Source organism: Rhopilema esculentum, chromosome 12, assembly GCF_057945365.1.
Source record: "Rhopilema esculentum isolate cy_ngs chromosome 12, ASM5794536v1, whole genome shotgun sequence".
NCBI lineage: Eukaryota > Metazoa > Cnidaria > Scyphozoa > Rhizostomeae > Rhizostomatidae > Rhopilema > Rhopilema esculentum.
The window spans coordinates 1,068,740-1,094,438 of NC_142826.1; the positions used below are offsets into that span (position 1 = coordinate 1,068,740).

A 25,699-nucleotide genomic window follows, 5' to 3' on the forward strand; every position below is an offset into this window, starting at 1 on the left:
CCTGAACGGCAGAATCAATGATTTTTCCAGTTTTTTCAACCTTTCGCACTGACTTGGCTAACGAAAAATGCTAAAGGTACAATAGTTAGAGTTTGAACATGTTAAGCTTCAAACAAGAGCTTTTCTTTCTTTCAAACAAATGAAGACGTGTTGGGGTCACAATCATATCTGTTGTCAAGTAATGCCCAGTAGTTGGACATTAGTTTAATTTTGTGCCCCTTCAAATTTTTGGTACGCAAATAGCCTTCCAAGACACTACGTCCTTGTACTTATATAAACAAATAGCTGATACAAATATCAACTAAAAGGAAACCAATGGTTGCAGACCAAGCAGGCGTATTTATTTTCACTACAGCAGCTGTTAACTGATATGATTCTTAACGTATATCATTCCTAACGTTTACTGACGTTACGTCATCTATATTCTAGAACAAATGAAATCAATCAGAGGCTTCTAAGGACATTTCATTTGAGCCCAGTTAAGCGAAGGTTACACCAAGAGGAACAGAATCTCTTTTCTTTTCTCGTTGCTTTTAGGTCCTTCAAGGCTGTAGCATCAAGGGTAACGAGCTCCAATCGTTTTCTACCCTGAGTACCAGACTCACTATATAAAATAATATTATATAGTTGAGTCTATTTTATACATAGTGAGTCTGGTACACAGGGTAATCGTTTTCGTGACTGGCAGAGATTCGATTGGCTCAAAGGCTTAAAGAAATGGTCATAAAGTAAGTACTATAGGGTAAAAGACTTTTGAAAATCTAAACATCATGGTTTCCCCGATCGTGACAACATCATGTTTTTCCCATCATGACCTCTAGCACTTTTTCTTTGCCCTACACAGAAATTTGATAAATATTTTGATAATTGCAATATAAGGTTGCCATAGCCAATGTTTGAGTTACTTTTTATGAAACCTGTACGTCCAAATGGTTTCAGTTTAAAACAGAGATTTGATGAGATTTCAATATTACAGAACTGTTTGGATCATGCACCAACTTACTTCATTTTAGTCTTATCTCTTTGTATATCAAAGTTCACCAACCGTTACCAAACCGGAAAAATAATCGAAACTTACTGGCAAGGAAAAAAGGGATTTCAAACAAGTGAAAACGAGAGCATCAAATGCTTAATAAACAGCAAAATGAAGATATTTCGATATCGTAGATGAACACCACACAAATTGCCTATTGGTGGCAATGTTAAATTGTGATGAATTATTTTGGCTCTGTAATTAAAATGATGCAGATTTTACCTGATGCCGCCAAGTACTTGGAAGGACATAAAAAGGTAGAGACACACCTTGACACCGCCCAGAAAGAAGATACAAAAAGAAAATGACTTAAAGCTTAGAATAAATATCAACTATTGATAGTTTTTTCAAAGAAAATAAATGGAGCCTCTGCTGAAAAATACTCCAATTTGGATACATCATCTGAATCAAGTGACAATACTAATTCAAATCACATCACGACGATGAAATTCGAAAATTTGCATAGGAGACAACAGGATTGGTAGCCTGAAAAGAATGGGTCTAAAATTCAATTAGAATATATTGGAAATTTGAAAGGAAAATAATGCAATAATCTGCTAGCTATTGTGTCCTCCGAATGGCATATGTAGATTGGTCACGAATATCGTGATAAGAATTGGGATAGGCAAAGTAGAAGAAAAAGCAAACAATTTATCAAGCCCAAATTTGAAAACGATGCAGCCGGCCTTCCCAATGAAGCTAGGATGAAAAGTTTCCAGGTCTTTTCATTTCATGTGCCTTGATGTTTGGCTGTGATCTAAATTATTATTGGATAGGATATACAATAGGCTATTGTTACACATCCCAATCAGGGCCCTGCAGGGCATTGCCGGGAAATTCTGCATTTGTTTCGATTCAATCATGCTCTGTGATGTTATCCAGCGATGCAAAAAGACAAAAGCACGCTGATTCAAATATGGGCAATATACCACGCTACATATGGCATTGATTGGAATCAATTGGATTTGGAGCCCCATTGTGATTTATTTGTTTGTATTTGCATTGAACAAAGCACTTGAATAACAGGATGAGATTTCGTGGTGGTGGATTTACAGAGATGAATATAGACTTGTAAATAGAATAGCAATTAAGCAAGCATAAGTTTCGTGTCCCGCCACACGATCGGCGTTAATGTACCAGGATCGCAACCTGTTTGCTTGCTTCAGCCAGTAAACAGTTCAGTTGATATCGAAAGGCCAGAAGAGCTTTTCGGGACGCTGCAGACTCTTGCTGTTGTTAGAAAGGCATTGAATATTTTTCACAGCTTGAATAAAAATACCAGAGATTGTTTCTTAGTGCCGCGTAAATAGGATCCCAGTGCAATCCAAGGTATTCTTGCTGCAGTTGGTGAAGGCAGTTGGGCTGTCGCAAGAAAAATGGGGAATTGCATGGGACAGAAAAGAATAGGGAAGGAAGACACTGGGAAAGGACGGGCACCAAAAACCCCAGTTAAAGACCAAGGAGACAACACGCCGTCGGCAAACGAGAAAGAAGTAGAGAAGGAGGCCAAAAGTAAACAACCCGCCAACAATATTCAGGCCAACGAATCGAATGATCAGAACTTAAATCACTCCAAAAAGCAAGATGATAAACCCGAAGAAGTGACAAAGGACACATGTCAACCAGAAGAGAACAAGGGAAATGGCAACGATGCTGGAAGTGGCGTGTTAACAACAAGTTGGGTGGTTTTTGATGAAGACGACGATCAGAAATCCAAGCAGGCTGATCGAAAAGCAGGCGAAGGGGCGAAAGAGAATGGCCTAAAGTTAGCAGAGGAGAACCAGACCAGTGAGAAAGAAGATGGAGCACTTAAAGTTGATAAACAGAAAACAAAAACAAAGGAAGCTAGCGCCGAACCTGGAAAGCCTGTTTTGCAAAAAAATAAAGACGAGAAAGCCTTCAAAGGAAACGGTAAACAGAAAGAAGTTGTAATTAAAGACGACAAGAAAGATAAAGCTAGCCAAGATTCAAGAGAAGAGAAAGCTCAAAAATCAGAGAAAGTTGAACAGAAAACAGAAGGCATCGAAAAGGCAGAGAGTGCTTCTAATTCAGTAAAGGTGTTGCATGAGGTTAAAAATGGGCGAATAGTTGCTACGGAAAAAACCAAGAATGAGACCGAATTAGCGAGAAAGCCAGAAGAACTGGATGCCAAGGAGAAAAAGATGCAGGTTTTACGCAAGAAGATGGAAAGTTATTCTAAGTCCCTAACAACCTTTGGAAACGTGATTGATTTTGAAGAGAACATCTTCATGGACCAACTTTTAAATAAAACAATTTTGCTGGAAGATATAAAAATTTGTGGTAGGGAAATCAACGGCCTAATTGCATTATCGGGTGATCAAAAGCCTTCAAAAGTGGTTGTAATGTGCACAACAGATTCGTGGAAATCCAAAGCGGAAGAGGAAGCGATTCCTTTTTCATCCTCTTACAATATCAACGATTTTCATGGGCAAAGATTCTTTTTCTCTCTTTTCGTTCCATTTGCAAAGTCGATCGAATTAGCAATCGAATGTTTTGTTGAAAACAAAACTTATTGGGATAACAATGATACGAAGAACTATTTTGTTGAAAATTGGAAGAAGGAAAATGAACCAGGAAAATTAATTCCTCGATTCTTAACACCAAAGCACATGGCATTTGCGAAATTTGTCCAGTCGAAATCCGTTTGTGTAAAAAGCGCATCTGCTCAGAATGGGAAGGTAAACATAAAAGTTGCTACTAAAAAGTGCCTTGGAACCCCACCGGTTGTGCGATACACACTGAACAATTGGGAGTCGTTTTCAGATGTTGCTAGCGTCAAAGATACTGAAGTATTGGATCAAGCTCCTGAGCGCGGTTACGATTGTTATATGGTTAACTTTAATGTGCCAAAAGAAGCGAAGTTGGTTTTTGCAATTAACTGGAATCATGAGGGAAAAGATGAATGGGACAACAACTTTGGCAAGAATTATGAAGTGACTGTTTAACAATGAATGTTTATTTAGTTTTGTTGTTATTCGAAATTAAAATTTGATAGCTTTTATTCTTCTTTAAGTGACTAATGAAACAGTTTTCAAAAACTCACCCTCTCGCTGCCACTCGCTGCTACTCAACAATAAAAGTTGATTTCATTTCATTTAAGGAATATTAACTTTAATTCACTCAATTGCATCGTCAGAGGAGCAACTGCACGGTATGTGATTCCTTGGGGGCATTCCCATATTCTCTTGGGAGACTCTCGAGCCTCAGTTGTGCACTGGGAATTTTTAATCATTAGTTTATTCAACAAACTACGCAGTACAGCCTTGTTCATAAAGTTCAATGAAATAATGGGAAATGTTTTTGAGAATTTTAGTTTGTATGTACAGCTTGCTTGACTATTTTAGTGCCCTTCTTGCATTCTGCTCTTATCAGCGGGTTGGGACCGTGAATTCTAGTTTAACCATATTAAGATTTTCAGAAGAAAGAGCTTAGTTTGGATAAAACAAAACATTAGGCCCAATTAGTATGACTTGACGCGATAATGAAAATTATTGCAAAATACAACTTTTATATGTCAAGAACAATCTAAGAATACAAAAACCACGCATAATGAAAATAATTTTTTTGAACCGAACATGCAATGCCAATATTCAACAGCGCAAATTAATCACGCATGCTGGCTCAGATGAGAGTACGCTCTCTTTGTTGGGAACCTCTTTCTAAAGGACAGGTATTTGTTCAACCGTAAATTCAAATTGAATGCTTGTGGCAATAACATATTTAACTTTCACACTGGCTTTAAAACTAAACAAAAGCAGCAAATATTCAAGTAAGCAAACATTAAAGGGACAATTTTCGAAAAAATAAACGATCAGATTAAACAGTTTTCAAGCATGCCCAAGTCAACTTATATTTTTCAAAGATTTCGAAATGATTTTGGGCTTAACAAGGAGTGCTAGGAAAGTCAATACTTGCAAAAAACCAAAAGGGGAACTGCAACTTTGCTCTTTTGCTTGAGGGCCTTCACATCAAGTCAAAGATCCAAAAACAGTTACAGCTACACAGCAAGGGTTTGGCAAACTCAATCTATTAATGTATCTCTTCAATAAACACAAAGTTAAAGTATTAGAAGCTTTATGAACCCAATAAGATAACAGTTAATTCAGCATGTATTCAATTTTTAGTTGTCATTTTGAAAGCTTTGTCCATTAATAATTCTGCCAAGAAATAGCAGAAGTTCCATATTTGGTCAAAAAACATGACGGCACCTTCACCACCTCTCAGCAAGAGGCTTCTTTCATAGAGGACAAGGGAGCACTCGGAAAATTTATAATTCTTGTAGTCATTGTTATCCCAAAATTCAATTGAATTCATTGCATTGCGACAGAAAATCGCATATTCCAAGGAAGTACCAACTGGCACGTTGATGTCAAACTTGAATCGCTTAATACCACCCATTTTGGTCTTTTCTTCGTCCTCAATGCACTCACAGGTCTTGTCATTGTACGAATCCCAAGAATTCAAAGTGAATCGAACTTTCACCTCCCAGTTCTCCTTGTTTTGATCAAAGTTCTTCATAGAAACAATACCTGTAACTTTTCTCCCATGAATGCTAAAATTCTCTAAAGCAATGAATCTGTCTTTCCCTTTTCCTTGTTCTGAATCAAGGTTGAAGCACAGGGTCCGCACTGTTTCTTTGCTTTTTGATGAACCCATGCTTGCCAGAAGCAGGAGTTGGTGTGAGAAATGTGAACAGATGCAAATTTTAACGGGCAGAAGTCTGAAGGACTAACACAATTAGATAGCAAAACAGAAAGTCAGTTTCGTAAACAGAGTTGAAAACAAACCGAGCCGAGTCGAAACAGGAATATCTGAGCACAAGGACTGAGCAATAATCCGAATGCAGTTGTCATATGGTGCTCTTAGAACCTTGAATAGATTGGAACTCCCTACCTTGAGCCAATTTAAAAAGAAACTTAAAAACATTTGTTGAGCTGAGAAAAACACCACGACATCCCGGAAGATCAGCAATCGCTATGTCATTCTTATACTGATCATTCATTTTCCAATTGTATTCTTTAGATTTTCCATGCTTATTAGATTATCAAGGATCTTTATCAAAAAAAGAACATGTGAAATATATAATAAAATGAAATATTATGAAACATATAGAACTAGCAAAACGGAAAAAGTTCACTTAAAAATAACCCATATATTAACCTTATGAACGTTTTTCACGCAGGATCAAAGATTGAATCAAAATATATTTTGTGAGAAAAGATTGTTGCTGCCCCCGTAACATTTGCATCATTTTTTGTCGTTACGTTTTATGATGTGTTATGATTGGTGGTTCTTGTTGTTGTCTCAAAAAGAAGCGCTTGGTCGTATGCGTGAAGCCCTGGCAGGGCTAACAAAAAACCCTAGTAGAAAATATTATTAAAGTTGGAAACTGTTTACTTATTAGAAAATTTGGGGTGCTGCAGCCCCTTCAGCTCACTCCATCACTCCACATTGTATGTTGTTATGAAAATAGTCTTGAATTTATGCGAAGTCTTGGCAACAGGTCAACAACGTTATTGGAATAAAACATTGTTGAAAGGGTAAGCCAAAATTGGTTGTTACTTAGGGCACCCACGAGTCTTAATACAGTTATTGCTTAAGCCACCGCCCCTGGCCGTTAATCAGCACCGCCCCTGGGACCTTTACTTGCTGATCGTTTTGCAAGTGGTCTTGCATTATTTTTCCAGCTTCTGAAGACGAGATAGTGAAGTGATCCACCATACCTATATCTTCAGTACGCTTGCTCTTAAGATGTAATTTGGGCGATTTGTAGCAAAGTATAGAGGTCTTGGGAAAATTGGGAGCACCATCTTTCTCCCCTGTAGCTTCTCTAATATATTCATTAATTTTTGCTCAAGTTGGAATTGAGTTTATGTAAAAAATCTAAGTAAGTTTGACAATTATGGACCAGCTCCCTACATACACATATAAACATATCAAAAATCATTAAAACATTGATATCGATCTACTAAAGCAGGCACCGCGCAGCCATTGGGCTAGCAGGGGCTATAGCCCCCCCCCCTACTTTTTTGCAATAATAGGTTAGAAATTTTTAGAAAGTTTACTCCAACACAATTTTGGAAAGCTTACTCTAACGGAACGGATCCCAAGTGAAGTAGCAGTTCGTCTTGACTAGGAGCTCTTTTTTGTTCATTTTCTTGGCCAGTTCAGTTCAGTTATCATTTTAAAATTCCACAACATACAAAAATCCATTAAACAAACTAACATGAAAGTAAAATTATAACAAGTTACAAATACGACAAAATAGTTAATATAAATAATTACCATAAACTAGAAATTTGTATGGAGAGGAATTTCTTGAGGAGGAGCTCTCTCAATAGGTAAACTAATCGAGGAGAGAGCACCCCTGTACTAAAATCCTATTAACTTTTGAAAATCTTCAAAGAATGTTTGGAGGTTGATATAACCAAAAAGCAAGTTATGGAAGAATTTGTTCTAAGTGATGAGACCAGTCCAAAGGCATACCAAGGCCCCCACCAAATGCACACTAGAGCATGAAATGCCCAAGAGAACCCGAAAGGCAGTGCAAGAGTTCTTGAATGTCTTAAATGTCTTGAATGTCGAAGTTCTTGGTGTCTTATCTTGTTTAATCTGTCTTTATAGTAATTGATATCTTGTCTGAATTGGACTGTTTATAGACAATAAGTAGAAAGAAGCAAGTATTTTCTAAAAGGGGCGTTTTCCGGCGTTCTAAAGGGCGTGACCTCAAAAATTCTCGGCCGCGCCCTTGTCAGGCCACCCACGTTTTGAATGGTGGGCGGTGCCTGTACCAAACTCAAAGAACGATACTTGTAGTTTTTAAAGCAGAACTACCTGCTTCCTTATTTTCGCATCAGAGACTGACATTTTCTTTATTTTGGTAATTATGTTTGGTTAGGTCGTATTGTATCTTGGCTTGCTTCGAAGCCTTCCTGGCCTAGGTACCCATTGAAGAAAACAAAGTGAATGTCTTTATTCAGATACTTTGTGTTATTTGAGCGATTCTGAACAGCCCTTGAGTGATACTCTCATGTTTTATCCGTAGAAATTTTCACAAAACATTCAAGATTCTGTGGTCTATTGGTTATAAGAAACAAAACTCACAGTTACTTACTAAAATAGAATGGAGCAAGATGATAAATTGCAAATTCGTGTGCACATGAACGGGTTTTGTCTTTTTAAACCCTTATTCAACACAAAAAGCTATTGAGTAGTGCATTTACATTTAATTCAATTATGTTAAGAAAGTGTTGGCTACAAGCTTGTAATTTTGCAATCATATGATAAAAGTGAAGTTGGACTGACGCTAGTCAACCAAATGTATAAAGGCAGACTGAGCATTGACCTGCTGGAAACATTATATTGTGTGCATGATAGTGAGTTTCCTGCAAAATATACCCTAGGATTTAGCCGGGAGTCTCTTAGAGAGGAGAGGTCGTCTCCAGGTGTAGAAGCATTTATTCTTGTCTTTGGACTCGTACCTAAGAGATAGAGCAACAATTACAAAGTAAAACAGACTACAAAGTTGGTACATGTAGCTTAAAATGGCTAAGCAACAGGAGGCGTGGCAGTAAAACCAAGGGAGCAGTGGGTCTGATATCACAGGGCTGACAGGTTTTCGAATTTCTTCAAAAGTTTTTGATAAATGGAAATGTGTATAGAGAACGTCTAAAAGAATGTTAAATTTTTTGAACTTATTGAAACAGGGTGGGCAACTTGTCCCGGGCCATTTTTACGAGATTTTATATCATAATGTACTTTGTGTTTATCGTGTGAAAGATCATTGTTGGTTTTTTATCACGTAAATATCACGTAAGGCAATGGGTTATTTTCGCAGCTTCCTTTATTGAAGACTCATTGCTGACAATGTGCCTTTGCGAGCGTGGCGACGGTCCAAACAATGGCAGTAAACTTCTACAGATTAACCAAAATTGATTTCAGACTGTCTGAAAATGCATTATGGGATGCTCGCGTACCGCAAAGGCTCGGTGTTAGCAATGAGTCTTTAAAAATATTTTCTACATCTTTTTTTGTGTCAAATGCCTTTTGAAATGAAAAAGTCTCAGCATCATGTAACTTGTGTGTGCGACATAAACAAGTTACTCAGAGAATGTATAGTTCTTGTACTCGTTGTTATCCCAAAATTCGCTCTTTGCATTGCGACAGAAAATCGCATATTCCAGAGAATTACCAACTGGCACGTTGATGTCAAACTTGAATCGCTTAATACCATCCATTTTGGTCTTTTCTTTGTCCTCAATGCACTCACAGGTCTTGTCACTGTACGATTCCCAAGAATTAAAGGTGAATCGAACTTTCACCTCCCATTTATCTTCGTTTTGATCAAAGTTTTTCATAGAAACAATACCTGTAACTTTTCTCCCATGAATGCTAAAATTCTCTCAAGCAATGAATCTGTCTTTCCCTTTTCCTTGTTCTGAATCAAGGTTAAAGCACAGGGTCCGCACTGTTTCTTTGCTTTTTGATGAACCCATGCTTACCAAAAACAGATAATGTGACAAGTATGAACGGAATTGAAAAAGTTGAGCACAAGATTCCTGTCCAGTACCAGTTGAGAGTGATTAAGCAAAGTTAGTTTCATAAATAAGACAGAAAAGTCCGAAACAGGAAATTCTGAGTACTTGCCCACGCGCAGTTAATTGCAGAGAATTTTGTTTATCAAATTTTCAATTGGAAAAAATCCCTATTGTACCTTTCAAATAATTTTACAGGCTCCACTTGTTTTTATATGTACGAAACTTAAAAAATATTTCGGAACTGAAGTTTTCTAACTTTTAACGGAATTGACTACTCGCAGTTTCTAAAAGGTTTCTTAATTTTTGAAATAACAGAATAATATTGGAACAGAGAACTGACTGCTATACGATTTTTCAGTGCAATTCGACTATTACATGGACACTGGAACACATTTTGGGGCTAGGGGGCTCTAGACAAATAAGCAAACTTTTATGGTAGTTTTCCACCATTATACTTGATGCCACAACATTGATATCATATTCCAGCAAAAAGTGAGGGAGCTGCAGCCTCCTCCAGTCCCCTCCAGCCCCCTGGCTCCAGCGTGCCTGTATTTATAAATAAGATAGCACCCCAGACTGAATTTGTATTATCTGATTATAATGCATATGGTCGTCCTTTTTAATGGCACAGGGAATGATTCCTTCCAGGAGAAAGGTTTACTATTACTGTATAGTTAGGAAGTTTCTTCCTAATTTATGAGTCAGTACTGAGACTTTCTTAGCTACAGTTCTTTATAGATAGTTTTTTTTAAACAAATTTTAAAGATTGACAAAGATTGACCAGGACTGCGATAGACCCAAAGCCAATAAAGAATAGGCCAATCACATCTTTGTGCTTTAAAATTTATTGACGTAGCATAACAGCAAAAGAATGATAGAAACATAGTCAGTCCTAGTTAAATTTATTTTGTAACTCAAGCAATATTACAATTTTCCGCTAACAGCATTGCTAAAAAACAATGGTCAAGGTAGGATGATTTTCGCAGTTGTCTTGTCTAGACTTTTACGAATTCTTTTGTCTGGTTTCAAAACAAAACAAACAACAAATTATGACATGATCTTGCAGTTTTAAGTCAAAGACGACAGGCCCTGTCTTGGCTGATGCTAAGAATGCAGGTATAATCGTGTTTTGTCGTAGGAAAGAAGAATCATGGCCTTTCACCTTTGATCTCTACGTACCGTGAGTGAGCGTGTATAGTTTATGGCAGCTGCAATTTTGCTTGCATTAATTTAAAGTTTTTCAGCTCAAAGCAATTAAGCAAAAGTTTAGTCATATTCTTGTCCAATTTTTTTTATGGTTGGAATTCTCCCAAAAGACAGCAACGGGCCTACCACTTTCAAGCGAAGATTTCATTATCCACTGCTGAGTCTCACTTTGCTGAAAGAAGCCAAACTTTCAGCATTTCCGAGTTTTTATGAAACAGACGAGACCATATCAGTAAATTTATAATTTTTTTCGTTGTTATTATCCCAAAACTCAGTCCCATTCATTGCATTTCCACAGCAAATCGCACATTCGAGAGTCATGCCAACGGGCACGTTTATTACAAACTTGAATCGCTTCCGATCATCCATTTTCGAATCTGGTTCCTCCTCGACACATTCACAAGCTTCATCGTTGTACGAATTCCACGAATTCAAAGTGAATCGAACCTTCACCTCCCAGTTCTCCTCGTTTTGATCAAAGTTCTCCACGGAAATAATACCTGTCACGTTCCTCCCATTAATGCAAATATTCTCAAGAGAAATCAACCCAACGCTCGTTTTTTCTTGCTCCACTTTCAAATCAAAGCATGGTACCAATTTATTTGCTGGAACTTGCACTTTCTCTTTGCTGTTTGACTTGCCCATCTCTATCAACAACCAGACAGCTACAACCGCCTTCTACTTTCAGTGGCAGGCCCAACAATTAAGGAGAACTACACAATTTGTTCACCTGTCAAATTTGCACAGGCAGATGTTTAATTGAACCATTGAACATTGGCTTGATTTTATTACCATTTCCTCTCCACCATGCCTGTTCCTCCGCAGGGTCTGTTGTTCCACATCTGAATTTTCATGCAGACAATTCCGAGGGGCAATTCACTCTTGCAAATAGCGCACGAGATTTTCCCTAAAACAGAAGGATTTCTGGGGATTTGCAGATAAAACAATAGGATTTTTACAAAAGGTGTACGGGATTTTCTTGGAGTGATTTGCCCCTCGGACAAATCTTGCATTAAAGTTCTCTCTCATTTTGATAAGCATCGGCCAGAACCCACAAAACGTATCATTGCAACCTTAATCTCAATCACTCCACAACTCTCTCAACCTAAAAAGGGTTCTTTACAGCACCTCTGTAAAAAAGATATCAAATTTTGATATTCAGAAAAGCAGTATATTTTTTTCTTGTTTTGAATAAGAACGATGCTGTTACTATCAGATTTGATCTAGAAAAATAGGCTAGAAAACCAGAAAGGAAACGAAAAAAAAAGGGAAAAAGAGGCATTATAATTTTATCCTCTCTGTCCATTTTCTTTACATCTCGCTCACTTGTTACGTTTCTCGATTTTTCATGTTTCCTACACAACTGCAGCACTCATGCCTCTTTTAGTTGATAATGTTAAGGAGAGACAAGGAGACTTGAGAGGCCAAGAAGAGAGGGACCTGAAAGCAAGTTTGTGATTATAGCTTAAACAAAGACAGGTTTTATCTTTAGAAAGATAAGAGATCGAGGGTGTATAGCCAAGTAAATAAAAACTTTTGTTCTTGATTTTGACGTCCATTTGAGGAAATGCATCATTTATAAATGGACGTGTCATCAAAAGTGCTAACGCTGGCTGAGTTGTTCATTCAAGACTATGTTTGTTGTGAGACATTCTCACTAAAATTATTTTTCATTTTTTATGTCAGCTTTTCAGTTCTGAGGTACAAAAGATCTTTGCACTGGATTTGCAGCAGCAAAAAAAAGAATTTTTTTCTGCTGTGGCCATCATATACAACGTACACAAAGTATAAATACATTAAAGCTACGTTTAGAATTGTGTTATCAAAGGAGCTATTGTACATAGAGGAATTTGAATAATGATAGTGAAATTAATTAAATCTGAGACTAATTAACCCGGACAAAATTTGATTCGGAACCTTTCAAATGAAGTGTTACCAATGGTAGCACAACTATCATCGATTTATTTGCGTGCATCTAAAGTAATAATACAGCTTAGGCATACATATACTTTCCGGGAGGGTGGGTATGGTTAGGGAAAATCATTCAAGAGGAGCCTGTGCAAGAATGACGCCAACGATCTGTAATCGATCTAGTGCAAACTTATTTCAATTAAGGCTCGAATCTCAAGTATTCTGCTTGGAAGCTATTCTCCACTACATTAAACAACTTAGGCAAAATGCATTCTGCAAAAGTGCCAACCACGTTTCTTAGGCAAAATGCATTCTCGATTTACTCGTGTTATATTCTTTACAGCGAAGCTGAGCTGTTGCAGACTTCTATTTTTCTTTCTTGAGCCCATCTTCGTTTCTTTCCTTGCTGTAAGGATTTGGCAGGCTCTGTATTACCACTAGCGTGTCTCCATTTTCAGGCCCCAACATTATCTCAGTGCTTTTCGTTCTTATTCGCAAAAATTTGAGGTCATCCCGCGGGTCCAAGTTTTTCACCACATATCTCGCAGCAGCAACGAGCTTTTTTGTTGCGACTTTGTAGTCTATTGCGCGCGCCAGATCCACAGACGATCTTTTTATAATTCCTTTACAATCGACGATCAGAAATCCCTGCACCGAAGGATTCGACTGAATTCTTTGAATTACTTCCTCAGTCGGAGTTAGTACTCTGCAAAACAGTAGAAGATTAAACCTTTAAAATGTAGTTTTAATAACAGCGCCTTCCTTCACTAGAAGCATAGACGATGTATTTATTTATGGAGTACGCGACAGCATTGAGATCTTGAAAAGTATCACCAAAAGAAGTCAACCCACTTGATTCCACAGTCATTGAGAACCTTTGAGCAATGGATGTACGATAAGGGTGGAGAGGTCAGGCAGGCAAGTACGTTCGTAAGCTCATTCATTTGGTCCTCCGATGTCCACAATGAAATTGCAGCGGAGAAATGTTGTGTACCTTCCAACGCCAGAAGGAAAGATGGTAACCAGAAAAAGAGATGCATCTAAATGAAATGCATATTCAGAAACAGATAAAAAGTCGGGAACTGGGGAATCGGGGAAACCAACACGAGACTCAAATCAAGAACAACATCTGAAGAGACAAAAACAATTTAAAAAACAAACAGTAACCTGCTTGTTAACGTTTAATGAACATGGAAATGTCAAGCTTAGTGATGAATATTTGCCATCTAACCAGTCACTTTATCATCTAACCAGTCACATGAAACGTGGAAAGGTTCTAATCACTACCACCAGCTCTTTCAATTCATCATTGGAATGATTCTTTCTTGAATACCAAGGCAGCATTGCTGCAACTACATGGGGGGGTTAGGGGGTTGGGGGGGGGGTTTACCCTGGGTACCAGACTCGCTTTCATATATAGTGAGTCTGGTACCCAGGGTAGGGGGTTTTATGCTAGATACACCTTTAGAACATCTTTCCAGGGCGTTTTTGTCATTCGCTTTGATACTTATGTTTATTTTTGAAATCAAGATGAATACATCAACACAGCGGAAGACAAGTCATGAAACGTGGAAAGGTGCTTGCTGGTATTATACCATTATGTAGTGATACCACATTTTGTAACAGTTCATCCTTCATATAGCGGATATCCCATATCGAGATGCATATGAAACACACTATCATTAACTTCATTTTTATCCCCACATCTCTTGATATCATCATAGCAAAGAAACCAGATATTTCCACTCCATTTCAAACCCAAAGATGGTTTGTTTTGCTAAATATGAAACTGCTCTCAGTAAATTGCCAACCGTCGCTAACCAAATGTAAAAGTAATCAATAGAAAACAGCCTTGCTCCTACCCTGAATTTAGCATGAAATTCATTGATAAAGATGAACATTTGAAAAAGTGCGATTAGCTCCGAAAGACATCAATGAAAAACATGAAGAAGTCCCGCTCTTACCATACAGCAGAAAATCAATTGAATGCTTTAATGACGTAATACAAAGAAAGCGTACTTACACATCTTCACCAGTTGGTATTCCAACATATCTGTCTTTGGCTTGGGAGAACAGCTCTTCCAACTCAAGCTCCTTGATTTCGTCCGTCATCTTTGAGCTATGAGTATTTCTCTTACTCCTCATTAGCGTATGATAGGAAATTCCTGTTCCGTTAATCCGAAACGTGATCGGATTATGAAAACCGTGATAAAGTTGCAGAAATAAAGACGGGTCTTTTTATGATGTTAAAAATGACAAGATATGTGAGGCATAGGCATTCACAAGGTATCACCAAAATTTGTCTCATTAACTCTTGTTTCAACATTGGCAAATAAAAACAGCTTAATATGTGCGCATTTTTATAGTCGTCTTTAAATATTAACGCAACTGGGTTATTGTTTATTTATGAAATGAAATTTTTGGTGGACATCTTCAACGGTTCCAAGCTCTGATGCAATTAAAGTACTCAAATTAGTGCCTCCTTGCCCTCGCATACGCCACATATCGCTTAGAAATGGAGCTTTTTACAGGTTATAAATGTTCTTTCATTTGGTTCTATGGTTTTAATCTTACTGAGGAAATGACCTTGTAGAAAGCAGTTTCCATCTACATACGGATTCCATTAACGTTTTGCCATGTTTCTTTCAAGCTCTTTAATCTCGTTTCAGACTTATGCTCTAAAAAGATTGAGACTACATTTAAATAAACTACATCCTGACTGGGGGATAACAAGAATATATTCTTTGAAGACTAAATCCTAAATATGTGAGTGGTGAATACACAATTGACATATACCTCGTTATACAAAGCAAGGCTATTTTGTCACAGACAAAGGGGACGCATAGAACAACAGAGAAGAAAATTCGGTAGAATTTTGGGTGATGATGAGCAGACGAAGAGCGCTGTTGTGGCGACAAAGCATCTGCTGTTTCACGTACAAAACTCATAAATTTGTTTCATTTTTGTCAAAAGAGATTAACGTTTACGAAAACACTTCTGATTAGTGGTTTGTAGACTGACTTTACGGATGAAGAATCACCAAATGGTGTTGATAGAGAGCGATTATCTCTTGAGAAGAAATCTGGGTCATAGAAATAACGGTGTTCTTGAATCCATAATTATACAGTTAACCAATGAAATCATACAATTCGAGTCAATGCTGGAAAAAATCAATTGCACTTTACAGATATAAAAAACATGATCGACAAAAAATGCTGTTTTCTCAATTAATCCATGAACTTCGATTTTAAACATATTGCAACTTTATTCGCACTTTGAATATGAAACTCTTAAACATTATTCATACATAGGTTTGTCACCTGAAGGGACACCCGAGAGTCCTATGATGCCCCTTAAGTGCCCAAGGGGTCTAAGCCGGTAGATTAAGAACCCTTTTGGTTTCGTAAGTCGAATGCATCTTTGAAGTGATAATTTCCTTCTGATTAAAAAAGGCTTTCTTGGGACCTACCCACCCTTGAGACCTACCCACCCTTGGGACGTGCCCACCTTTGGGACCTACCCACAAGGAATTTCCCAGAAGACGATAAATTGTAAGTTCATATTTCTGGTTTATAGTACCAGTCGAAAAAAATTAATTGAGATGCAGCTTGTGATAAGATATGACAGGTTCTAACTGCGCTGCATTCTAAGCTTACAATAGAACTCTCTCTAAAATTTCTGGTCAAAAAAGCTAGTTCCCCTCTATTTCCAATGACTTAATGTCAGAAACACGAGTTCGCCAATCACAAATTGAATTCTCACACAAACACTGTAATCCAGATTTCCATAAAGTTATTATTTCAGCTCTTTACAAAATATTACATCTTTGCACGTGGTAATGAAACAGCTACGTGAAAATTACAATTTTTCTTGAAATTGAAATAAACTTTCATATCAATTTATAACAACAGATAAAACGAAGCAAGAAAATCTTTTATGTATAAATTTGACAAACGTAGGCAAGGGAATAACGCAGGCAGGGGAATAAAATTGTAAATAATTTCCCTTCTTACTAGCTGATACTAAATATGATAATTTATAAGTTAGTATTATCAATGATAGCATCTCAAAACAGCCGTGGAAAATAACATGTTATTATATTAGGCATGAAAAAACACCAAAAACTATTTTTCATTCACTTTTTGAAATGACTTACTATTTTTTATTCGCATACACAATAGCAATTTTAATAAGCTACCTAAAAAAATAACACACAAGCATGATGGGCCTAAGAAAAAGTGAAGTGAAAACGGATGTGAAAATGTTTATTACTTTGGGATTTTCAAATTTTATTACGTTTTAGCACATTAAGATGGAATTATTATCTTTAAAAGATTTTGCAAATAAGACTTTGAAAATTTTCTTCTTACAAAGCTGAAAGAATTTGCGAAACCAAACAAAATGGGGTTAGGCAGGTAAGTACTACAACATGAGCTAGTTTGCTTTTAATTTTGGCGTAACTAATTACAGTGAATAAATTAGAACGAATGCAAAAACTGGTCAAAAGTTCAGTGTCTGTTTTAGCGGCCTACCTTATCATTTTCTAACAAAATATTATTTGTAAATAAAACAATTGAATATACAAGATACGACACGCTACAAGTGGTATGCGACATAAATTGGATCTAATTTGTCTTCCAAAAAACTATCACGCAAATGCATTCGCTGCTTCTCACCTCGACTGTTGAGGGGGATTACTGCTGGGTCAACTACAACAACAACGCCAACTATCAACTGATGATCTTCAAGTACAACGTTCGTTACCAAGGGAACAACATCAAGAGCCTCTTTTTCATCAGCATCCAGCTCCACAACAACAACCAGAAGAGTGGTCCAAGTGAAAACAGCACTGTCATAAAACATAAAACAGGGTAAATGGGACAGAAGAAAACGCTGGAATTTCATACTGGCCAATAACAATTGGCCAGAAACTAAGTTGTAAAAGAACAGGCATGCGAGACATAACAGATCAACAAAAACACAAGTAAGCATGTTTTGAAGAATATAGCTTGACGCAAGCTGCTGATTTCAGGAATCAAGAACACTACAGAAGCTTATATATTTTTCATCTTGTTCTTTAAGGACCTTATTCTAATGTTTTATTCTCTGAGGAGTATCAGACGAAAATGATTTTAGTGTGCTGTAGAATGTTTGTTTTTTTCAAAGCCATTTTTAAATTTTGTTCAATAGTTTATGAAGACAAACCATTCACTGATTCCTTTGTGGCATCGCGTAACGCTAGCCTCGATATCAATTGGGTGATACCGCAGTCCTTTGATAAGAAGGGCTTCGTCGAGGGAGCCGACAATAAACAGAGCATCGTGTGGGGCTACAAAACAGGGATACTGAAGTTAGCTACATCGTAATATCTATTAAAGGCAAAATTAAAGCATAAAGTGACAAGACAAATACAAAATTGAAGGTCAGTACAACATTACCTCCGTCTGTTTGCGTCAAGTCGGTTCGTTTGATAAATCCCAAGTAGCCGGTTCTGGCATAAGGGGTTGCGATGTCCCCCGTCGCAAGGTAGACATTAAAGTGTTCTTGCGTCAATCGGTCGTCGTCATTCACGTTGAAAAATCCTGATCCGTTATGAGATGACGACACGAAGATCTGGAAGGAAAGCAGAGACTGTGACGACATCCATGGACATCACAACAGACCAGAGGACTCTCTTCTACGCAAAATCAATACTTGGTAGTTAGAAACAAGGAAAATTTCTATCACTATATTTATGAACACGGTGTTAATTGGATTATAATTGCTGCATACATTAAAAGGGATTCTGACGATAGTTAAGATCATAGTATGCAGAAGGAAAGCATCAACGAATAAATCAATACTAGCAATAGTAGAAACAAGACATAAATATAGACATTGAGGCAGAACAGAACGTTAACCCCAAATATCAAAATCATAGTTTGATTTTGAGATGTGCCCCCATAGTCCATCGACCTAATAACGAGCCTGCAAATCACTGCAGCACACATACATGCATATAAAAGCAAAGAATCAAATCGGAAATGAATTAACAAGAAATCACGAGTACCTCTCCAAGTGATGAGTCACCACACTGGCCTTTGGTTTCTGGATTTGCAATAACAACCCGGACACCAGGAAGAATCTGAAAGTGAGCAATTACTCATCAACTTCACATACATGAATAAAAAATAAGTTATACATTTTTCTCATATCTTAACGAAATCATAACGAAATCATACTGAAGTTACTGTCTTATTCAATAAGTTGAAAAATTTATTCTGTTGAAAATCCATTAAAAGCTTAAACAAAATTCACGAAAATATTCATTTATGATACACTTACATACGATGTTTTAAGACTAGAAAATATTGTAACAACAAATTTGCATACCCTTCCAGATTCGACCAAACACAAACTGTTAGGACTTCCTCTTTCAACTTGAGCGATCCTAAATTACAAAATATGACTGCATTAGTAAAGACAACAGTTTAAACAACATGAAAACAAACAATGACAAGGTTCTCTGTCAAAGGCTGCTACGAAGTTGAAAGAGATTCGATCTAAATTTAAATACTGTCAAGGTTGTCAAAATTGCTTCAATAACACAGACAAAAAATCACAGAATAAAATTCAGTAATAAACTATCTTAGACTATCTCTGAATAGAATGAAGAAGTTAATTACTTCCAATTTGTGTTTGCTGATTAACAGATTTGGTGCTATCCCTGATGCCTTGCAGTGGTTCAGGGAAGGGTTCAAAACTCTTTTAGTTTGATCTTAAAACAGTTTTAAGGAATCTCTTTCTACCTGTCGTGTCGGAGTGATCTGGTGTCAATGTAAACACTCGACGCTTCCGGGTGAGACGCTTCCTGGAAAGAAAATGAATTCTGATTTACAAGGAGCAAAACAACCATTGGATATAATATCGCAAAGAGGCAAACATTATTATAACATCGAATCAGCTTTACATTGATATTTTTGAGCAAACCTTCCATACCTGCATGCTTATGGCAATGTTAACACGTGACCCAAACGATGTGCTGACTGCATTTTGCGACAAACCAAGGGATGAAAACAAAGCACTAAATGTTTGCGTCAAAGAAATTCTAGGCCGCTCCTCTGCAACGGCTATGCATGTTCGCAAGAATGATAAATTTATCCCTTTCATCTGAAAGATAAAGCAGTGATAATTCATACACTATGAGATTGAAAAAAAACGGTATAAGAAAATTAAAAGCAACATGATTGCGGAGATATTAGATTAACCAAAAGTAAAGCTGTGTCATGTTTTGTAAGCAGATGTATCAAGCTTGGAATCTATCAATATTTCAAGAGCATTAAAGCTTACAGGGTAAATGATTAATGCCCAGTTTTGATAAAGCTAAGCTTTTGCATCTACAACCTCATAGATGACGTTAAGGTGATTCAGACGGGGGATACAGGGAAGCTGTTTTTGATAAAAGAAGAACAAAGCTCAAATAGTGTAGAAATTGAATGAAGAAAAAAAGGCTTGGAAATTCTATTTTAACAGTCGATTTCGGTAGAATTTATAAATGAAATACTGGGAAAGAATTTGATTTGCTATTTTAAACGAAGTTGGACATACCTTCATTGTGGGAATGTGAGGAGCCAAATGCTTTGTACAAAGCTCCATGACTGGATATGAACAAAATGTGTCTCTGACTGTAAAGAAAATTAACAATGGTAAAATAGGTAAAATAATTAAAGCATGTAGGAAATAAAACGATTGAAAATACCAAATAAAGAATTTGCATTTCTTCTTTAACGTTAGAAATAACGACTTGGGCATTGTAAAACGGATGTCTTTGTAAAACGTACTCCATACAACCAGTGACTGTTACGCTTCTCAGAACACTCTTTCTATTACAGAATTATTTCATTTAAGTACAAAAGCATCGATCCATGCAGAAAGCACGATCCCAGATACCACAAATTTCAGCGAAAATGCAGCAAGAAAGGAGATGCTTGGGCCGCTCACCTCTATATTGACTTATGGCTTGGATCCACAAACTTGGACACGATTCTAACTCAACGGGAGGTACTAAAATTGTATGATGACCAGAATAAATACTGTGGAAAGGAAATAAAAGAAATTTAAGTGAAATAATTGGACTGAAAGGAAACTCTTACATATGATACAAGAGGCTTTTATGTTATGCGAACCATCTGCTTAAGTGTCATTCTTAATAAGATTATCATGGATTTTTAGGGTTCACTGGGAAAAAAACAAGATCATTAACCACAACAGTTAAGTCTATAAAGCCTATAAAAATCTATAGATATCAGGCCAAACAGAGAATTAATCAGCATTCACAAAACCAAGATTATTCCAACCCAGCTCTTCTCTGTCGATAGAATACATCAATAAAGATTCAATGAAAGTTATCAGTACACTGACCTGCTAAGACACCACAATGTGAAACCAAATCCACAGTACGGATCAAGACAAATTGCTATCTCTCTCGATGGATAAAGCTCGCATGCTAACTTTTGAGCCCGGCATAACGACGTCACAGCACCATGAGAAACCTGCAGAAAAGTTGAACATTAAATAATGAACAATTTGTTTTAACACAACATTATAAGAAGGATAGAACAAAAATTAATTCCTCTACTTATTGCCCCCTAATATACGCCCTTATTTATTTCGGCTAAGTGAAGAACGCCCCCTCTTTTACAGAAAATAAACTTGGTCTCTTGGAATCCTTCTCGTATTAAGAGCCTCTTGGTACAATGAGCTTTCTCTATAGCGAACCTTTTTCAAGGATCCTAAAAAATGGAAATAACGAGATTACACTGTATTTAGCACAAAAACAGGGTGCAAATTTTGACAAACCTTAACTCCAGCTAACATTCCAGTCGTTGATACACTGAAATCTAAGTACGCAACCATTTCCGAGCTGGCTGGCCTATACGCCGGCGATAGTCGCTTCTTCGGTAGATCTTCAGTGGGAATAATAGCAGGCCACTGCCTTGCCTCAACTACAGTTTGAGCCTCTTTTGTACGCAATAACTTAATAAGTGGTAGCGTTGTAAGTATGGCGACTGATTTGCTGACTTCAACGATCATTTTAACGGTTGGTAACGTTGTGATTACGTTGTGAAAATTCGGTGGTCGAATAGGAACAGGGATGAGACCTTGAGAAAAGTAAGTGACATGAGCAATGAGCATATTCAGTAAAGTTACAGAGCAGAGCAGAGCAGTAGTGGAATATTAGATGAATAACAAGTTGGACATCTAGCCAAGACCTTTGAAAACAAACGCGAATCTCGAATGCCTTTAGCACCTTGTTCCATTTTAAGCAAAGTTGCTCCCCTATAAACAGTATCGAGAAACAAAAAAACAAGGCAACCACCTAAAATAATATGCATTTGTTTTGTAGCGCCTTTTTCTAGGTTAAGAGGATGGGGGTAGGTAGTTTTCAAGTGTCTGTGAAAATATTGTACACTTCCTTGCAAAATCTCAGGTACCTCGCCCATGACTGTAGGCAGCAGAGGAAAACGGGGAGACTTGACCTCATGTAGGAATGAATATATAAATTTTTCAGACAACATTAAACTCACAGCAGGATAAAAAACGAAACCAACATACCCACGTATAGACATCCTAGAACGGCTGTAATTAGATCAAGCCCTGAAAAAAACAGGAAGAAAGATCTATTTCGCATACTCAATGTGTCAGAATAACCTTAGAAAAAAATCTGGAAAAAACCAATTTTAGTTCAGAGCGAGGTGAGAAAAATTAAGAGTGATAGATGGCTAAAATCATGGAGGGACAGAAAAGTTAAAACAAGTTGTTGACATACTTAATATTCCTATCCAACTATAAGATGAATATACAATGAGAAAGTAGATGATACGCAATTCATGATTTAAGATCTTTTCAGGCAAGGATCGTCCATCAGGAAGTGAGCAATGATTCATATACAAAGCAAGACTGTTTAATAAATTATTCTCCAGAAGTTGTTAAAAGCATACCGGGTGGGTAAAGTAATGCAACGTGGTCACCGGTCTTCAGTTTCGCTTGTTCAATGCACAAATAAGCAAATCTCTCCGCTCTTTTGTGCAGTTGGAGGCAGGTTAAATTACCAGCAACGTGGGCCTATAATCAACAAAAAGCGATGTAATCCAAATTTAATTGACCAAAGCTTAGAGATGCCTAATTCATAAAACATTGAATAAACGTTGTAATAAGGTCATAAGACGCTATGACGGGAAAGATGGTTTAGCATGCGAAAGTAAATAAATATGGATTAACTTTCTCACCTTTGCATTCAAAAGTGTGAATATGTTATGATCAGGTGATGATTGCGCCCTCCATTTTAATATTTCTGACAAAAACTGGTACTGGAAACAAAAAGTGAAAATGGTTACTTCAGAAACAGAAAGAGCTTTCAGTTGTTCAAATCAGTTTTTTTGGGTTCTGATTAATGCTAGAAATAGCAAAATAAAATTTTAGATTCTGTGCAGCATTGAGAAAAAAGACTCGAAATGAAAGGCAAATGCTCTGAAAGGTACCAAGAATAGTTAGATAGATTGTAATGGACTAAAAATTCTCGGCATTTTTTATATAATCGAAGTAAGTTGAGCCATATGGTGTACTTTCCATTCTATTGCAAAACTTTAATCTTCCAAAAGAAACTGAGCCCAAAAGTAACCATACAAATTAAGTTAAGTGGATGTAAATTTTTGAGTTGTGGGTGTATTTGTTTTTCTTCGTGGAATGTAAAGTTTTTCACGTTGGCCATACCATGCCGAGATACATATTTGTTAACTATGGGGTTTAATAGTTTCTAGCGCTTCAGCATTTTGACTTCTTCATAATCCCTCGCCTAAGGAGGGTTGTGAGCGGCCAACGTCAAGCCTTCGTAACAAATCATTACAAAGCACAACAGCTTTTATTTCATAAAATCTTTCACAGTATTGATTTTTTTTAAAAACAGGATCTATTATTCAGCAGATCTTACAATTCTTTCTGCGTGTTGGTCAAAAAATACAATTAGGCCTGAATCTAGCTGCGAGAAACGCTTGTCGTCAAATTGGTGAACTCCTCTGATTGGTAAACAAAGTATAAAGAATTTCTTAGCCAATCGAAGAACTGGAACCTACGCTTCCACTTTAATTTCAATTATGCTTGCGAGAGAGAAATTTCCCCAATGAGTACTGACGGACAAAACAAAAGTAAGTTAACCTTCATTTCAGCATTGAGAACTAGGCTAGGCTAACCTTCATTGCAACTCGACTCAAAAGTGACTTTTCACAAAGGACTAAACAAACAAATGTTTTTAGATTAAAAGTTTCGCACCTTTTTCGCTAGATCAGATTCATCTTTTTCACCGATTTCCCTGCCAACAGCAAAAGCCATTCGGGCCCCTTTCACCAGATTCCCAACCATGGTTTGTGCAGGTCCTGGCTCTGTTGAAAATCGAAATTTCATTACAATGCATCCAAAAACTGCGTTTGAAGACTCATCAGAGCGTTTTCTTTTCAAAGATTTAAAATGCGCAAAAGAATCTAATGCTTGAAAACGAGTTTGATGTTGACTCAGATTAGCGTATATTTTTTATTGTAATCATAAGCGAGGAGCTTCACAATAAAAAGTTACATCATCATAGTCAACAGAAAGTCGGCCATGCACTATGCATTATTTTAGGGATCACGGATAAAGAGAAACCACCCCGTGCAAATAATGGTACCCATGTTTTAGTGTAGCGGGAACGACGGCATAATTGGGCTCGAGACTGCCCAATTGGACCTTTAATCATGTCAGGGAGGAAGAGAGGGAATACAAATTTGATCAAAACAAAACCAATTAGGTTCTATAAAATAATTCACTTCTGCATGTTACTTTTTGGTTGTTATTTGACGTTTCAGACTTTCCTTAACCAAAGCCTTCAAGAATGTTGAATATTTGTTACATCCCGTGCTAAACTTGATAAATTGAGTTTAACTTGTTCATTTGCATGTAGAAGAAAAGGCTTCCAAGCTTTGCTTGTGACTTTTAAATGCACTCGCCTACCTGACATTAGATCCTTTCCTGACGAAACAAATGTACCTCAACATCGTAAAGAAAAACCTGACAATAATGATTGACACCATGCAAGGCAACAACCAATCAGATGTCTTACCTGAAACCTTTAGCCGTGGTTTAGGAAGGTTGGTGACAGTTGTATGTGGACACATCAAAACATTCACAGGGTGAAGAGAGCCTTCCAGAAACCTCAGTTTTGCTTCGTGTACACTAATTGAGCCACTGCTATACTGTAAAATCAAACATTATAAAAGTTATAACTTAATGAGTCAAGCAAAATCAATCGATAGCTGGTAACTTCAAAGGTTGGTTATGTCTAAACGGGCTTTTATACAAAAGGAAAGATTGTTTTCAGTAGACATGCAATTGTAATACAAACAGTACGTCCAAACTAAAATGAATTAAAACTTTTCCGGCTTACTTATGTACTTATGCATGAATTTCAAGAAGCAGAGGCAAGGCATTAAACTATCCATGCGAGGTTGCAGCAAACTTACCCTTGGTAGTCCATCTTGTGCAACTAGGCATAGACAATAGATACCAACCTGCAAAAATATATTGCAACAGTTGACTTACTATTTCAAACATACAGTATCAACTATAAACCCATTTATTACTTCGATACCCACACCCAAGGGTCTCCACAAGGCTCTAGCTTTGTCATATTCGTGTTGCAAATGAAACGATTAATTTTTTTCGTGCTGAAATCGCATTTTGCATAGAACAGTAAACATTTATATCTGTGGACATAGTCTAAAAACAAAATTAAGTAGCAAAATAAAAAACTTAGGAAAACTCACTCCGTGAATCCCGTCTACAGCTGGAAGCACGTGACTCATCCACAGGAAGCTCTATCGAAAAACAAAGGAAGAAAATTAAAAATAGTCAGTAATGATTTGACTGGCAAAATTTAATTGTTATTTACCAAGTTTATGATTGTAAAAATTACATATTGAAT

General features: G+C 37.0%; 5 protein-coding genes across 8 annotated transcripts in view; 1 reads left to right on the forward strand and 4 right to left on the reverse strand.

The window, feature by feature from the left end:
- Positions 1-1,894: 1,894 nt before the first annotated feature.
- Positions 1,895-4,046, forward strand: LOC135681583 (uncharacterized). Its single transcript, XM_065196122.2, has one exon. The coding sequence runs from the start codon at positions 2,410-2,412 to the stop codon at positions 3,997-3,999; it is 1,590 nt and encodes a 529-aa protein (XP_065052194.2). The 5' UTR covers positions 1,895-2,409; the 3' UTR covers positions 4,000-4,046.
- Positions 4,047-5,167: 1,121 nt separating this feature from the next.
- LOC148958682 (protein phosphatase 1 regulatory subunit 3C-like) lies at positions 5,168-5,710 on the reverse strand. The gene has a single exon (XM_089111844.1). The coding sequence runs from the start codon at positions 5,708-5,710 to the stop codon at positions 5,168-5,170; it is 543 nt and encodes a 180-aa protein (XP_088967970.1).
- Positions 5,711-11,004: 5,294 nt separating this feature from the next.
- LOC135681675 (protein phosphatase 1 regulatory subunit 3C) lies at positions 11,005-11,442 on the reverse strand. Its single transcript, XM_065196248.2, has one exon. It carries the CDS (start codon positions 11,440-11,442, stop codon positions 11,005-11,007), a length of 438 nt encoding a protein of 145 aa, XP_065052320.2.
- A 1,117-nt stretch (positions 11,443-12,559) lies between these two features.
- Positions 12,560-16,338, reverse strand: LOC135681674 (dynein light chain roadblock-type 1-like). The gene is made up of 2 exons (XM_065196247.2): positions 14,732-16,338; positions 12,560-13,414 (listed from the first exon to the last, which is right to left on the reverse strand). Exons 1-2 carry the CDS (start codon positions 14,851-14,853, stop codon positions 13,075-13,077), a joined length of 462 nt encoding a protein of 153 aa, XP_065052319.2. The 5' UTR covers positions 14,854-16,338; the 3' UTR covers positions 12,560-13,074.
- Positions 16,339-16,483: 145 nt separating this feature from the next.
- Positions 16,484-25,699, reverse strand: part of LOC135681590 (disco-interacting protein 2 homolog C) — a 28,456-nt gene continuing 19,240 nt past the window's right edge. For all 4 annotated transcript variants that reach the window (XM_065196131.2, XM_065196132.2, XM_065196130.2 and 1 more), the window contains 18 exons: positions 25,542-25,592; positions 25,239-25,286; positions 24,839-24,971; positions 24,016-24,125; positions 22,977-23,057; positions 22,689-22,812; positions 22,303-22,344; positions 21,547-21,848; positions 21,109-21,239; positions 20,689-20,780; positions 20,296-20,372; positions 19,687-19,857; positions 19,497-19,558; positions 19,081-19,138; positions 18,758-18,832; positions 18,147-18,321; positions 17,914-18,037; positions 16,484-17,557 (listed from right to left, as the gene is read on the reverse strand). In XM_065196131.2, coding sequence (XP_065052203.2) covers positions 17,305-17,557; positions 17,914-18,037; positions 18,147-18,321; positions 18,758-18,832; positions 19,081-19,138; positions 19,497-19,558; positions 19,687-19,857; positions 20,296-20,372; positions 20,689-20,780; positions 21,109-21,239; positions 21,547-21,848; positions 22,303-22,344; positions 22,689-22,812; positions 22,977-23,057; positions 24,016-24,125; positions 24,839-24,971; positions 25,239-25,286; positions 25,542-25,592 — 2,109 coding nt within the window. In that variant the 3' untranslated portion in view covers positions 16,484-17,304. The remainder of the gene's footprint in view (positions 17,558-17,913; positions 18,038-18,146; positions 18,322-18,757; positions 18,833-19,080; positions 19,139-19,496; positions 19,559-19,686; positions 19,858-20,295; positions 20,373-20,688; positions 20,781-21,108; positions 21,240-21,546; positions 21,849-22,302; positions 22,345-22,688; positions 22,813-22,976; positions 23,058-24,015; positions 24,126-24,838; positions 24,972-25,238; positions 25,287-25,541; positions 25,593-25,699) is intronic.

What these genes read in the sequence shown, in the direction of transcription:
- LOC135681583 (XM_065196122.2), top strand. Translation starts at nt 2,410, where the DNA reads ATGGGGAATTGCATGGGACAGAAAAGAATAGGGAAGGAAGACACTGGG.
- LOC148958682 (XM_089111844.1), bottom strand. Translation starts at nt 5,710, where the DNA reads ATGGGTTCATCAAAAAGCAAAGAAACAGTGCGGACCCTGTGCTTCAAC.
- LOC135681675 (XM_065196248.2), bottom strand. Translation starts at nt 11,442, where the DNA reads ATGGGCAAGTCAAACAGCAAAGAGAAAGTGCAAGTTCCAGCAAATAAA.
- LOC135681674 (XM_065196247.2), bottom strand. Translation starts at nt 14,853, where the DNA reads ATGAGGAGTAAGAGAAATACTCATAGCTCAAAGATGACGGACGAAATC. An exon ending in ATACCAACTGGTGAAGATGT is followed by an intron (nt 13,415 to 14,731) that starts GTAAGTACGCTT and finishes ACTGTTTTGCAG; the next exon opens with AGTACTAACTCCGACTGAGG.